This window comes from Callithrix jacchus, chromosome 14 (assembly GCF_049354715.1).
Source record: "Callithrix jacchus isolate 240 chromosome 14, calJac240_pri, whole genome shotgun sequence".
NCBI lineage: Eukaryota > Metazoa > Chordata > Mammalia > Primates > Cebidae > Callithrix > Callithrix jacchus.
In genome coordinates this window covers 72207179-72223347 of record NC_133515.1, presented here as the reverse complement: position 1 = coordinate 72223347, position 16169 = coordinate 72207179, and the positions used below count along the sequence as shown (strand labels likewise).

At 41.7% G+C, this 16169-nt stretch overlaps 1 protein-coding gene across 5 annotated transcripts in view; it reads left to right on the top strand.

The window, feature by feature from the left end:
* Positions 1-16169, top strand: part of MTA3 (metastasis associated 1 family member 3) — a 274841-nt gene that overhangs the window by 130548 nt on the left and 128124 nt on the right. For all 5 annotated transcript variants that reach the window (XM_078349438.1, XM_078349437.1, XM_008980775.5 and 2 more), the window contains exon 4: positions 3442-3568. In XM_078349438.1, the coding sequence (XP_078205564.1) occupies positions 3442-3568 (127 nt within the window). The remainder of the gene's footprint in view (positions 1-3441; positions 3569-16169) is intronic.

The window sequence follows — 16169 nt, the reverse complement described above, 5'->3', positions numbered from 1 at the left end:
TACAGGCTTGAGCCACCGCACCCAGCCCCCTTCTTTTTTTTTTTTTGGCCCACCTGCAACTGTCTTGATTGAGTTATACTTTTTTTTTTTTTTTTTTTAAAAAAAGATGATGTCTCACTCTGTCCTTCAGGCTAGAGTGCAGTGATGTGGCCTTGGCTGTCTGTAGCCTTGACCTCACAGGCTCAAGTGATCCTTGTACCTTAGCCTCCTGAGTAGCTGGGACTACAGGTGCACACTGCCCCGTCCAGCTAATTTTTGAATTTTTTTTTTTTTGAGACAGTGTTTTGCTCTTATTGTCCAGGTTGGAGTGTAATGGCGTGATTTTGGCTCACCACAGCCTCCACCTCCTGGGTTCAAGTGATTCTCTGCCTCAGCCTCCTGAGTAGCTGGGATTATAGGCATGTGCTACCATGCCTGGCTAATTTTGTATTTTTAGTAGAGACAGGGTTTCTCTATGTCGGTCAGGCTGGTCTTGAACTCCCATCCTCAGGTGATCCACATGCCTCTGCCTCCCAAAGTGCTGGGGTTAAAGGCGTGAGCCACTGCACCCAGCCCTTTTTTTTTTTTTTGGGTAGAGATGGGTCTTTTCATTTGTAGAGATGGGTCTCACTCTGTTGCCCATGCTGGTCTCGAAGTCCTGGGCTCAAGTGATTCTTCCCACATTGGCCTCCCAAAATGCTAGGGTTATAGATGTGAGCAACTGTGCCCAGCTGATATCTTTAAAACTTCAATATTACCTTTATCGTTTTCTTCTGTACCTTTTCTTCCCTCCCTGGTCCCAGTGCCTTACTGTTAATAAACTATGTATACTAAAACTTTTCCAACTATAAAGAACATACAGTAAATATTTAATAAGCAGTATTTAATAAAAAAAATTAGAAATTACATTATTACTAATTATACTATTGTTAATTACTAATGTAATATTTAGTAAATAATTTGGTATATAATGTCTTCTGTAGTACTTGACTTCTACTTTAATAACTTTTAGAAGATAGCAAGTTTAATCAAGCTTGGTAAAAATGGTTTTAAAAAATTATGGGAAGATGGATACCACCATGGGGTTGTGGCTTGCACCTGTAATCTCAGCTACTTGGGAGGCTGAAATGGGAGGATTGCCTGAGCCCAGGAGTTTGAGGCTAGCCTGGGGCAACTGGTGAGACCTCATCTCTTTTTTTTTTTTTTTGAGATGGAGTTTCACTCTCGTTGCCCAGGCTGGAATGCCAATGGTTCGATCTTGGCTCACCGCAACCTCCGCCTCCCAGGTTCAAGCGATTCTCCTGCCTCAGCCTCCTGAGTAACTGGGGTTACAGGCATGTGCCACCACACCCGGGTAATTTTGTATTTTTAGTAGAGATGGGGTTTCTCCATGTTGGTCAGGCTGGTCTCGAACTCCCAACCTCAGGTGATCCGCCCACCTTGGCCTCCCAAAGTGCTGGGATTACAGGTGTGAGCCACCACACCTGGCCAAAACCTCATCTTTTAAAAAAAAAAAATAATGAAGATAGTACCATGTACATGATTTTTGATGATGGTAGTTATATTTAGTTTTTAAAAAGTTTTCATTGTCTAAATGCTGGTTCTTAACACTGTCGTTTAATGATTTAGGATTTTTACGGCATAGGACTTAATTCATTTCTGCGTAGAAGCCAGTGCAAATGTATACAGGGCTGGGTGCGGTGGCTCACGCCTGTAATCCTGGTACTTTGGGAGGTTGAGGCAGGCAGATCACCTGATGTTAGGAGTTCAAGACCAACCTGGTCAACATGGTGAAATCCCGTCTCTACTAAAAATATAAAAATTAGCCAGGTTTGGTGGTACGCACCTGTAATTCCAGCTACTCAGGAGGCTGAGGCAGAAGAATCGCTTGAACCTGGGAGATGGAGGTTGTAGTGAGCCGAGATTGTGCCACTGCACTCCAGCTTAGATGACAGAGTAAAATTCCATCTCAAAGAAAAAAAAATTATACAAATACAGAAATGCAATTTAACTGGTAAATTTCAAAAAGTAGTTATTATTAGTGATCATCATGATAGATGCCATTGTGGTGATTTCTGTCTTTGGTTAGGTTGGATTTTGGTGATTTTGGTTCTTTTCACAGTGAACCAAGGGGTCTTATAAGAACGTAAGATTTACTATTACTATTACTTGTAGAACTGGTTGCTGTTTTAGCTCTATAGGGTATGTATTAGAATTCAGCTAGCTGTGTCTTATGTAACAACAATTTGTCAAATCCTAAATAGGTAAAGAGTATAATTTTGTATGTGATATTTTCTAATGCTAATAGTGCCAATGCAGCAGTAACTTTATTGATCTTCACTGGTAAAGTGTTACTAGACCTGCAAGTAAATGGCTCTTTTAGTGCTGTATTTCTCTTTGAGTAGTTCATTAAAAAGAACATCCAAAGAATTTTAGACTGATTTATTCTTGCTTTGAGCTAGGTGAGTCTTTTTCGAAGTTACTGTTTAAGGTTCATTTTCAGTTCAGTTTTAAAAGTTTGAAAGTAGAAAAGATCTGGTACTTAGTCCATTTATCCCCCTCACGTTATTCATAAAGAACTGCTTCAATGAGGGCATTCTATTTGATAAAATGCCTTCTGTGAGGCCAGGTGTGGTGGCTCACGCCTGTAATCCCAGCACTTTGGAAGGCCAAAGTGGGCAGATCACTTGAGCTTAGGAGTTCGAGACTAGCCTGGTCAACATGTTGTAACCCTGTTTCTACTAAAAATACAAAAAATTAGCCAGGTTTGGTGATGGGCACCTGTAATCTGGGAGGCTAAGGCACGAGAATTGCTTGAACCTGGATGGTGGAGGTTGCAGTGAGCTCAAGTTACACCACTGTACTCCAGCCTGGGTGATGGAACAAACTCTGTCTCCAAAAAAAAGTGAATTAATTTTTAAATTGATATATAATACTTGCGTATATTTTGGGGGTACCATCTGCCATTTTTAAGTTGGAGTTTTTTCTTCCTTTGGCGATAATTTTATGGTTATAGTTGAACTGACAAGATAAATGTTTAATTTTTTTGTTTGTTTTTTTGAGATGGAGTCTTGCTCTTTCTCCCAGACCGGAGTGACATGGCAGAATCTTGGCTCATTGCAGCCTCCCCACCGGGTTCAAGCTGTCCTCCTGCTTCAGCCTCTTGAGTAGCTGGGATTACAAGCGCCTGCCACCACATCTGGCTAGTTTTTGCATTCTTAGTGGAGACGGGGTTTCACCATGTTGGCCAGGCTGATTTCGAACTCCTGACCTCAGGTGATCCACCAGCCTTGGCTTCCCAAAGTGCTAGGATTACAGGCATGAGCCACTGCATCTGGTAAAACTGATTAAAATTGATTAGTTTGAAGAAAATATTGAATCAAATGTTGATTTGATCTGTTTCAATATCCAAACAGGTAATGTGCTTTGTACTAATAAATTCTTTGAATTTTATTTGTGTAGAAGAAATTGAGGAAGAATCTGAAATAACAGTTGAGGCTGACTTGACTGATAAGCAGAAACATCAGTTGAAACATAGAGAGCTCTTTTTGTCACGCCAGTATGAATCTCTGCCTGCAACACATATCAGGTAAGAACTTTTTAGGAACTAAAGTACTCAGAACTACAGTGACGAAAAATCGAAAGACTTATTTGAAGCGTTTTCCAAACTCTTCTAAGATCTTGCTTAAACTACTTTACTAAAGGCTTCATAATCGAATTTTAGGTTGGGAATTTATAGCGTGTACTAGCATATTAAAGCCCCACAAAAGTTATTCAGTAAAGTAACCATTTTAACTTTGCTTTAATATGGCCTTTCCCGGCTGGGCGCAGTGGCTCACGCCTATAATCCCAGCACTTTGGGAGGCCGAGGCAGGTGGATCATTTGAGGTCAGGAGTTCGAGACCAGCCTGACCAACCTGGTGAAACACTGTCTCTCCTAAAAACACAAAAATTTAGCTGGGCGTGGTGGTACTTGCCTGTAATCTCAGCTACTCAGCAGACTGAGGCAGGAGAATTGCTTGAACCTGGGAGGCAGAGGTTGCAGTGTGCTGACACTGTGCCACAGCATTCCAGCCTAGATGACAGAGTGCTACTCTATCTCAAAAAAAAACAAAAACAATAAAACCGTAAAACAAATGCCCTTTCCCAATTGATTTGAATATCTTTTCAGAATGGTGCAGAACAGTGTCCAGCAGGCATAATTTTGGGAAATACTTGTCATTTCCAGGTTCTAAAAAAATTATATAGTTATTAGAAACCAAAGGTTAAAACCCCAATTCTGCTTCCCAGGCAGGTGATTCTTGTCCTTATAGGATATATGGCTTTTGTTTTCTTTTGGGATCACTGGGATGAAAACGTTATTATTCCTTAATGGCGTCCGATTTATGCATTGGTAGCATACAAACGTGAAGAAAAAAGGTGACTGATTTGGGTAAGATCTCTGGTTCTCTCACATGGACCACCTTTTTGTTAATTAAATTCTTTTTCTCCTGCAAAAAAGTCAAAAAGCGAAAAAACTAGCCCCTCGTTTGTCGTTTTGGCAGCTGTTGAGGAAAAATAGTGGTTTTCTGTGATCTGGTTGTGATCAAATTTAAGATATTGTTGAGCTGTTTTTCATTGCAGTCTATAATCAGTGCATCTTAGAGGTATAACAAAATGTTTGAGCTCAAAAGATTCTGACCTTCCATCAGGAAAGCTTGAGGAGAAGTTGGCACTTACTCAGCTTTCCATAGGGTGTGAGGCACAAATAGAGGGCACAGGCGAGCGTGTGGTATATGAAAGCAGCAGCATGTGACCAGGGTGAGGATATGTGAACAAGTGCAGTGTTTCACTCCTCTTAGGTTAAAGAAACGCCTTCAACTTCTGTTCATAATCTCTATTTCTATTTCTTTTATCCAGCTCTGCTGCTAATGGTCCAAAAAACTATATATAATGCATTTTTTCGACAATTGCTTACTCCTCTTTATCCCCAACATTGGAATTGAATCTGTGTCTGCCTTTTTGGGTTCAGACAGGTTTGTAGACCCTTTTTTTTTTTTTGTGAGACAAAGTCTCCTGTCACCCAGGATGGAGTGCAGCAGCACAATCTTGGCTCACTGCAACCTCTGCCTCCCAGGTTCAGGCAGTTCTCCTGTCTCAGCCTCCTGAGTAGCTGGGATTACAGATGTGTACCGCCATGCCCAGCTAATTTTTGTATTTTTAGTAGAGACAGGGTTTCACCATGTTGGTCAGGCTGGTCTCGAACTTCTGACCTCATGATCCACCTGCCTTGGCTTCCCAAAGTGCTGGGATTACACGCATGAGCCACCACACCTGGCTGGCAGACTGTTTAAAGCTCTAATTTGGTCCTGGTACCTACACAAGCACACGCATACCAATTCCTGGTACGTTTGTGCACAACTTCTTTTTTTATAGAAATGGATCCAGAGATCTTCCATGGCAGAAAGTATGTGATTTCTTTTTCTCCAACTCTTTTCAGAAATAACGCAATCTGCTCCCTCACCCCCATAGTAAACTTCATATCATTGTTTTTATTTGTTTTGTTTTCTAAATTGAGATGCAGTCTTTGGGAGGCCTAGGTGGGAGGAGGATTGCATGATGCCAGGAGTCAATATAGCAAGACCTTGTCTCTACCAAAAATATACAAATTAGCTGAGCATGGTGGTGTGAGTTTGTGAGCCCAGCTAATTGGGAGGCTGAGGTGAGGGATTGCTTAAGCCCAGGAATTTGAGGCTGCTCTGAGCGATGATTATATCATCGTACCCTATCCTGGGGGACAGAACGAGACCCTATGTGAAGTAAATAATAAATAGGTAAGATAGATAAATAGATAAATAGAGAGATATGGAGCTGGCTATGTTGCCCAGGCTTGTCATGAGCTCCAGCGATCCTGTTGCCTCAGTGTCCTGAATGGCTGGGAATATAAGCACATTCTGCTATGGCCTACTATTTAGGATTTTTATTAGGGACCACTATGGTTAGATTTGCTATAGTTAATATATTCTGTATGACTTAAGTAGTACTGGAAAAGACAATTAGGCCAGGTAATGTGGGATTAGTCTTTTCATCAACCAATAATGCTATTTCAAGAAAGAAAAATAGAGAGCAGGTGACTATTGTTCAAAGAGATGGAACATAAAAACATATTTTGAGATTTTCTTAAAGTTGTGTATAACTAATGATGCTAAAGAGCCATATGCACTTTTTATTGATTGACTGATAGTGCAGGGTCCTGCTTTGTTGCCTAGGCTGGAATGTAGTAGCATGATCATAGCTCACTGCAGCCTTGACCAGGCTCAAGCGATCCTCCCACCTCAGGCTCCCAAGTAGCTGGGACTACAGGCATGTGCCATCGTGCCTGGCTGATTTTTTAATATTTTTTATAGAGATGGTGTCTTATCATGTTGGCCAGACTGGTCTCGAACTCTTGACCTAAAGTGAACCACCCACGTCAGCCTCCCAAAGTGCTGGGAGTACAGGTGTGAGACACAAGCATGGTCTCCACTTACTTAATTGGGAGACACTAGAATATAAAGATTAATTTTAAGTTCAAGAAGTTATGTGGCACTGGGTACAGTGGCTCATGCCTGTAATCCCAACACTTTGGGAGGCTGAGGCAGGTGGATCACTTTAGGGCAGGAGACCGAGACCAGCCTAGCCAACATGGCAAAACTTTGTCTCTACTAAAAATACAAAAATTAGCTGGGCCTGGTGGTGCATGTGTGTAATCCCAGCTACTCTGGAAGCTGAGGCAGGAGAATCGATGGAACCTGGGAGGTGAAGCTTGCAGTGAGCTAAGATTGCACTACTGTACTCTAGCCTGGGCGACAGAGTGAGAATCTTATCTCAAAAAAAAAAAAAATAAATAAAAAATAAAGAAGTTATGTGGCCAGTCTTGACTCTTGCCAGAACAAGAATCTGACAAATGGTTTTAAAAATGTAACTAAAAGACGCAAGTATATTTTTAATTTACTCTCCTGATAGCTTGGAATCTGTTTATAAGGAACGTTGGTTTCTTTTAGCAGATTGCCTGGAATGGAAAAACTAGTGGTGTTTTTTTTATCTTCCATAAGGACTGAGAGAGCATATTAAAAAAATTATCAAGACACTTCTTTGTTGAACATAGAAATTACATAGTCTACATGATCGTTTAGTTACTGTTGAACACATTTCCTGAGTATATTCTAGCTTAGGGAGCTTTAATAAGTGCTTGATAATTGAGACAAGGGACCTGGCTTATAAACTCAGTGAGTTTACTGGGTGGTAATTTCTTTGAATTATGATGAAGAATCATAGACATTTGGGGCTTTTTGTTTTTGTTTTTTTCCAAATTGAGAGGGAGTAATGCAGAGTCACGTTTTCTCATTTGTGACCATCATTTTTAACCCCATCATTGAATGGGGTTAGGGGCAGTCCCTGGCCAAGGCATGGAGCTCTGCTAACCAGCCCACATGCTGATGTGGAACAAGTGCACATTAGTGTGTTCTTGACATTTGGCTAATGTTGAAGTCATGTCTTAATTGTTTTGGATTTAAAAGGAGAAAATTACCAAAGCCCCATTGTTCTTTGGCAACAAGGAGGGTAATTTGATGAATACTGATGTTATGCTCTCAGGGATACTATCAAGTACCCAGAATTTCCTTGGTGTTCTTTGGAACATGGAAGAGAACCTGACTGTGGCATTCTTGAATTCCTTTGTAGTCTGTGAACTATAATATTCACGAGACGCTTATGCCTCCCAGAGTCGCAGGGAGGAAACTCTTTATTTCTTCTGATTCCACTGGAAGAGAGAGTACACAGGACCCAGGACTTTTCAGAGTAGTTAGTGATTTATCTCTTGTTTGTGAGATAGATAGGGCTTGGGTCGTGACTATCCCTTTGGGACATATTTGTGGGGCAAGGTGAGAGGCAGCATGCTTCATTCATGCACAGTGATTGAGGTAATTGAATAATAGATTATATGTTGCATACATTATAAAGCACTATAAGCCTTGTTATGTCAGCTGCTAGATGTCATATGTATATATTTTACTGTATTCAGTTTCAGTAGTGTGTATGACTCATATCTTCGTTAATAGATTTTCTTACTACAAATATTCAATAACTTCAAATTTGTATCATCTGATTTACAAATATCTCTTCATTGTACATTCATTCATAATAGACTGAAAATTTATAAATTTGAGATGGGCAACACAGCTCCTCACAATTGGTGAAGGCTGATATACTGGTTATTTAGCTGTTGTCTTTTATTTCATCTCTAAACCTACCCTTCGATTATCTGCTCTGTGATGCTTGGGCTGTTGTACTCATTATATTAATATATAACCCAGTCTTAAATATAGCTCATGTGTACTATAGTGAATTTGGCTTTAAAAAAATTCTAATATTTAGCTGGGTACAGTGGCTCTGCCTGTAATCCTGGCACTTTGAAAGGCTGAGGTAGGAGGATTACATGAGCCTAGTAGTTAAAGACCAGCCTGGGCAGCATTAGGACACACTGTCTCTATAAATAATACAAAAATTAGCATGGTAGCATGGTAGCGTATGCCCGTGTTCCCAGGCACACTCGGGAAGCTCAGGTAGAAGAATGGCTTGAGCCTGGGAGTTCAAGGCTGTAATGAGCCATGATTGACATTGTACTTTAGCCTGGGTGACAGAGCAAGACCCTGTCACCTGAGGTCAGGAGTTCAAGACCAGCCTGACCAACATGGTGAAAACACTGTATCTACTAAAAATACAAAAATTAACTGGGCATGTGAAGCACGCCTGTAATTCCAACTACTCTGGAGGCTGAGGCAGGAGAATTGCTTGAACCCAGGAGGTGGAGGTTGTAGTGAGCTGAGATTGTACCATTGCACTCTAGACTGGATGACAAGAGCAAAACTCTGTTTCAAAAAACAAAACAAAACAAAAACTAAAATTTAATGAACTGGGTAGGATTTCTAGGTACTATTCTGATTGTTGTGCATACATCTTGTGAAGTAGGTCCTGTTATTAGCCCCGTTTTGCAGACTAGGAGACTGAAACACACAACGATTAAGCAACTGGTAGCTGGGATTACCAGTGCACACCATCACAGCCAGCTAGGTTTTGTGTTTTTAGTAGAGACAGGGTTTCACTATGTTGGCCAGGCTGGTCTCAAACTCCTGACCCCAGTTGATCTTCCCGCCTTGGCCTCCCAAAGTGCTGGGATTATAGGCATGAGTCACTGTGCAAGACCTAGAAATGTGGTATTATCATGAGTATATAACTGTAAGTGTTAAAAAACATCAGAGATGGAAAACTTCTCAATAATTTGTTAATTAGGTGGACTCTCTGATTTCTGTTTTTTTTTTTTTTTCACGTAATTCTTCAACTTAGATGCTCAAGTCAAATGGATAGAATTAAGTAAAAAACCTATTTAAGCATATAACCTATACTATTACACTAATAGGTAATGTTACAATGATAAGTTTATATTAGGAACTAGGAAATACTTGACTGGGTGATTGCTGCCTATGTTTATGGATGGGTAGTTTATCTGGTCCAGCATCAGTTTTTCCACATCTCAAATACACAAACTCTGGATTTCTGAAAGCTGCTAATTAGAGCATTGGTACTTGTAATGATCCATGCCTATTCCCAGTTGTGGTGCAGCAAGTTAAGTCATATTTTAAAAGAGCCAATTCTTTACTGCTTGCCAACCTTGTGGCCTGGACTGCAGCCTTTGAAGTTATGCTTTAGTGTGTCTTAAAAACATTTCCATAGGTACCTGCCGATTATTGGACTCAGTTTGCCCTACTGTAAGGATTTTTTTAGACATGATTACTTATTCTCCAAGTTTATCTTGCTGCAAGGAGTGAGTGGTGGTAGAGAAGCCCATTATACCCACGTCGGTAAATCTGGACCTGGTTCAGAGTGTCACTGTTGAGAATTCTGTCTCTTCATTGCTGAACCATGGTATACTTTTTATTTTTATAATTTTTTTGAGACAGAATCTCACTCTGTTGCCCAGGCTGGAGTGCAGCAGCACACACAGCTCACTGCAGCCTCGGCTTCCTGGGCCCAAGCAGTCCTCCTACCTTAGCCTCCTGAGCAGCTACGACCAGAGCTATTTACCACCACACCTGGCTCATTTTTAATTTTTAAATTTGTTTTGTAGAGACAGGGTCTCCCTATGTTGCCCAGGCTGGTCTCGATCATCCTGCCTTAAGTGCTCATCCTGCCTTGACCTCCCAAAGTGTTGGGATAACGAGTGTGAGCCATTGTGTCCAGCTGACTCTACTTTTTTAAGAAAGGCCAGAGAAGCTATTCAGAACCTTAATCTGGTGGCAGTAGTAGGACAGACCTTAAAGATACAGGTGTATGTAGTGTTTGAGCAAGCTCTAGAGTGCTTCAGAGAAAGCCTTGCATTCTTTTCCTTTTCTGTGTGTTTTTGAGATTCACTCTGTCACCCACACTGGAATGCGGTAGTGTCATCTTAGCTGATTGCAACCTCTGCCTCCTGGGTTCAAGTAATTCTTGAGTAACTGGGACTAGAGATTTGTACCACCATGCCCGGCTAATTATTTTATTTTATTTTATCTATTTTTGAGATGGAGTTTTGCTCTTGTCACCCAGGCTGGAGTGCAATGGCATGCTCTTTGCTCATTGCAACCTCCACCTCCTGGGTTTGATCAATTCTCCAACCTCAGCTTCCCGAGTAGCTGGGAATACAGGTATGTGCCACCATGCCTGGCTACTTTTTGTATTTTTAGTAGAGACAGGGTTTCACCATGTTGGTCAGGCTGGTTTCAAACTCCTGACCTCAGATGATGCACCCACCGTGGCCTCCCAAAGGGTTGGGATTACAGGTGTGAGCCTCTGCATCCAGCCTATTTTTTTATTTTTAGTAGAGACGGGGTTTTGCCATATTGGCCTTGCTGGTCTCGAACTCCTGGTCTCAAGTGATCTGCCTCCCTCAGCCTCCCAAAGTGCTGGGATTACAGGCATGAGCCACTGCGCCCCGCCTCTTTCCCTTTTTAACTGTTAGGTTTGAGGCCGGGCGCAGTGGCTTGTGCCTGAATCCTAGCACTTTGGGAGGCGGCAGCAGGTAGATCACCTGGGGTCAGGAGTTCAAGATCAGTCTGGCCAATATGGTGAAACCCCATCTCTACTAAAAATACAAAAATTAGCCAGGAGTGGTGGCGGACACCTTTAATCCCAGCTACTCAGGAGGCTGAGGTAGGAGAATCTCTTGAACCTGGAAGGTGGAGGTTGCAGTGAGCTGAGACTGCACCACTGCACTCCAGCCTGGGTGATAGAGCAAGACTCTGTCACAAGAAAAACAAATAGTTGTTATGTTAGGATCCTAGAATACAGATGCTATCATCATCTCTATATAGAAGTGTGACTGTAACCACAATTTCTAGCAAACTTTTTCTGGTTTAAGTGATGCCACGTCACTTCTACATGATTTTCTGTCCTCCAAAATGAGGCATTGCCTTAATTCAATTGTGAAAGTATCACAAGAAGCCTATAAGGATCTTGGATCTTATGGAAAATTTGTCTAGGTGGTACTGTTTGTTTACCTATTTTTATTTTATTTCATTTTATTTTGCTGGCCTCAAGCGATCCTCCTGCCATGCTCTGTCGCCCAGGCTGGAGTGCAGTGGCACATTCTCGGTTCACTGCAACCTCTGCATCCGGGGTTCATGCAGTTCTCCTACCTCAGCCTCCTGAGTGGCTGAGGTTACAGGAAAGCACCCCCATGCCTGGCTAATTTTTGTATTTTTAGTAGAGATGCATTTCACCATGTTGGCTAGACTGGTTTCGATCTCCTGACCTCAAATGATCTGCCTGCTTTGGCCTCCCAAATTGCTGGGATTACAGGTGTGAGCCACCACAGCAGGCCTCGATGGTTCTATTTAGACTTCATTTTAGATTATAAGATTCTTGAAGATCTATTGTCTTTTTTTTTTTAATGTTTACTATGGAACACTGTATCCAGTAACCATTCAGGATTTGAACTTTGTATAGAGTTTACATTTAATTTTACTTTTGTTCCTTAAAGAAATAAGCCATCAACAGATATTTCAATAATCTCTTCTTTTTTATTTTTTGTTTTTGAGCTGGAGTTTCACTGTTGCTACCCAGGCTGGAGTGCATTGGTGTGATCTCTGCTCACTGCAACTCTGCCTTCTGGGTTCAAGTTATTCTCCTGCCTCAGCCTCCCGAGTAGCTGAGATTACAGACATGCACCACCACACACAGCTAATTTTTTTGTATTTTTTAGTTGAGACAGGGGTTTCACCACGTTGGTCAGGCTGGTCTCAAACTCCTGACCTCAGGTGATCTGTCTGCCTCGGCCTCCCAAAGTGCTGGGATTACAGGCGTTAGCCACTGCGTGCCCAGCCTGTATAATTTTTTTTTTTTTTTTTGAGACAGGGTCTTACTCATTCTGTCATCCAAGCTGGCGTGTAGTGGCACAATCACTGCACACTGCAGCCTCTACCTCCCAGGCTCAGTTACTGCACCAATCTTAGCCTCCCAAATAGCTGGAATTACAGGCTCACGCACCCACACCTGGCTAATTTTTGTATTTTTTTATGGAGACAGGGTTTTTCCATGTTGACCAGGTTAGTCAAAAACTGCTAATCGCAAGCGATCCTCCTGTCTTGGCCTCCCAAAATTCTGGGATTACGGGCGTGAGCCACCATGCCCAGCTGAGTAATATCTTAATTGCAATTGACCTTAAATGAAATTTTTGATTACATGCTTTTTCTTTTTTTTTGCTCAGACTCTGAGCAAGGGTGGCTATTCTGAGTTAACCTCGGACTTTTACATGGAACACCAGACAGAGAATAGGAAAGCTTTTTTTATATACTCATTATTTGTCGTGAAGCAAACCGATTTAAGAGCAGTTTGCAGCAACCATGAGAAAGGGATAAATAGGAAAGGTTCTGGCCTATAAGAGTTAAAGGGGAGAGAATCCTGTCTTTTTTTTTTTTTTTTTTCTTTTTTGAGATGGTGTTTTGCCCTTGTTGCCCAGGCTGGAGTGCAATGGCGTGATCTCAGCTCACCACAACCTCCACCTCCCAGGTTCAAGTGAGTCTTCTTCCTTAGCCCTCTGAGTAGCTGGTATTACAGGCATGTACCACCACGCTGGGCTAATTTTGTATTTTTAGTAGAGATGAAGTTTTTCCATGTTGGTCATGCTGGTCTCAAACTCCCAACCTCAGGTGATCCACCCACCTCAGCCTCCCAAAGTGCTGGGATTACAGGTGTGAGCCACTGTGCCTGGCCAGTTCTTGTCTTAATATCCAGTATTGGATGGAGAAATAGATACTCTTCTTGTCAGAGTATTCATATAACCAGAAAAATCAATCAAATTGCAATGTGTACCTACCCTTTGAGCCAGCATTCTGCTTTTGGGACTTTATGCTACAGTACTTCTCACAGAAGGTTGTAGAAATATACATACTGATGTATTCATTATAGACTTGTTTTATTTTTTTCTCCAAGTTTGCCTGGCTAATTTTTGTATTTTTTGTAGAGACGGGGTTTCACGATGTTGGCCGGGCTGGTCTCAAACTCCTGATCTCAGGTGATTCACCCGCCTCCGCCTCCCAAAGTTCTGTGATTACAGGTGTGAGTCACCATGCCTGGCCTAATTTGTCTACATTTGTAGCTGAGACTTTTTTCCTCTAATTTTCTTTTTCTTTTTTTCTATTCTAGTATTTCTATTGCTTGTGTGTTAGATCTCCTTTGTTGTCTTTGTTTCCTGCCTATATATATATATGTATATATATGTATGTATGTATATTTATTTATTTATTTTTAATTAATTAATTTTTTTTTGGAGATGGAGTCTGCACTGTTACCTAGGCTGGAGTGCAGTTGCATGATCTTGGCTCACTGCAACCTCCGTCTACCAGGTTCAACCAATTTTCATGCCTCAGCCTCTCAAGCAGCTGGAATTACAGGCATACACCACCACCATGCCCAGCTAATTTTTGTATTTTTAGTAGAGATGGGGTTTCACCATGTTCCTCAGGTTGGTCTCGAACTCCTGCCCTCAAGCGATCTGCCAGCCTTGGCCTCCCAAATTGTTGGGATTACAGGAGTGAGCCACCATGCCCAGCCCCTTTTCTCATATTTTCGAGTTTTCTTTCTTTCTCTTTTTCGGAGCTGGAGGTCCCTGGGATAAAGCTTTTTTTCTAGCACATCTAATGATATTTTGATTTTGCCAATCATGTTTTAAAATTTGTTTTATGAACACAGTATCTTCACCCTTCACTTTAATAAGTTGAATTATTATCTTCACAGTTCTGTGTTGTTGCCTAATTTGTTTCTTCAAGTTCAGTTGTTGATTTTTTGTTTATCTTTTGTGCTGTAGTCTGTTCTCCAGTATTAGATGATTCATAGCTATCTATTCTTATTCAAAACCAAGGTAGCAATGCTGAATGGGAGCTTCTGTTTTTTCTTTTCTTTTTTTTCCCTGAGATGGAGTCTTGCTCTGTTGCCTAGGTTGGAGTGCAGTGGAATGATCTTGGCTCACTGCAACCTCTACCTCCAGGGTTCAAGTGATTCTCCTGCCTCACCCTCCCAAGTAGTTGGCATTACAGGTGCCACACCCAGCTAATTTTTCTATTTTTAGAAGAGGCAGGGTTTCACCATGTTGGTCAGGTTGCTCTTGAACTCCTGACCTTGTGATCCACCTGCCTCCACCTCCCATGGTGCTGGGATTACAGGCGTGAGCCATTGTGCCCAGTCAGCTCCCTTTATGCATATTTTGGTCTTTGTTTCTTTTTTCTCTTTTTTTTCCTTTAGAAACAGGGTTTCCTTCTGTTTTCCAGGCTAGAGTGCAGTGGCATGATTCATGGCTCACTGCAGCCTTGAATTTCTGGGCTCTAGCAATCCTCTCACCTCAGCCTCCTGAGTAGCTGGGACTGCAGGTGCCAACCACGATGCTTAGCTAATTAAAAAAAAAAATTTTGTAGCGACTGACCTCCCTAGGTTGTTCAGGGTTGTCTCTAACTCCTGGCTTCAAGTGATCTTACTTCCTTGGCCTTCCAAGCCACTGTGCCAGGCCTGGACTTTGTTACTTAGTTGTTTTTCTTGTTTTAATTGTATTAGGGAAAACCACCAATGCCATGTTTAATAGTACTGTAGATAGTGGCCATTTGTGCTCTTAGTTTTTTTCTTCTTAGTCTTTCTTAAACTTGGGAGGCAGAGGTTGCAGAGACCTGAGATCCTGCCATGCACTCCAGCTTGGGGGACATGGCAAGACTACGTCTCAAAAAAAAAGTTGTTTTTCAGGCCCCATGAATTCTAGCAACCAGTTTCAAGGGCCCCACAAGGAAACGAGATTAGCAGAATTCAGCTTCTTTATCCCCATTTCACGACTTCACCATATAATTCTTCAAGCAATTAAAAATCTCCAAACTTTTGCCCACGCCAAAAGCCTTAAAAACCCCAGCTCCAAACTCCCTGGGGAGATAGATTAGAGGTTTCTTCCCACCTCCTTGTTGGGGGACCATATAATTAAACCTCCTTTATCAAATGTCACATACCATGTTTGTTATCAAAATTTTCTGAAAATCTTTCTTCTGCTGATGGCCCCTCAGATTCTCTTTATTATGGTTTAGGTTTTTTCTTTCCTTCTTTCTTTTCTTTTTTTTTGAGATGGAGTCTCTCTCTGTTTCCCAGGTTGGAATGCAGTGGTGTAATCTTGGCTCACTGCAACCTCCACTTCCAGGGTTCAAGTGATTCTCCCGCCTCACCCTCCCAAGTAGCTGGGATTACAAGTGTGCACCACCAAGCCCTGCTAATTTTTTTTTTTTTTTTTAAATTTTAAATTTTTAGTAGAGACGGAAACAGGATTTTGTCATGTTGGCCAGGCTGGTCTCAAACTCCTGATCTCAGATGATCCGCCCACCTGGGCTTCCCAAAGTACTAGGATTACAGTGCGAGCCATCATGCCGTGCCAGGTTCTTTTGTTTTAAATTTGCTTCTTATTTACTTACTTATTTTTAAGACAGAATTTTGCTCTTGTCACCCAGGCTGGAATGTAATGGCATGATCTCAGCTCACTGCAACCTCCGTCTTCAGGGATCGAGTGATTCTTCTGCCTTAGCCTCCCAAGTAGCTGGGATTACAGGTGCCTGCCACTGTGATCGACTACTTTTTTTTGGTGGTATTTTTTAGTAGAGACGGGGTTTTACCCT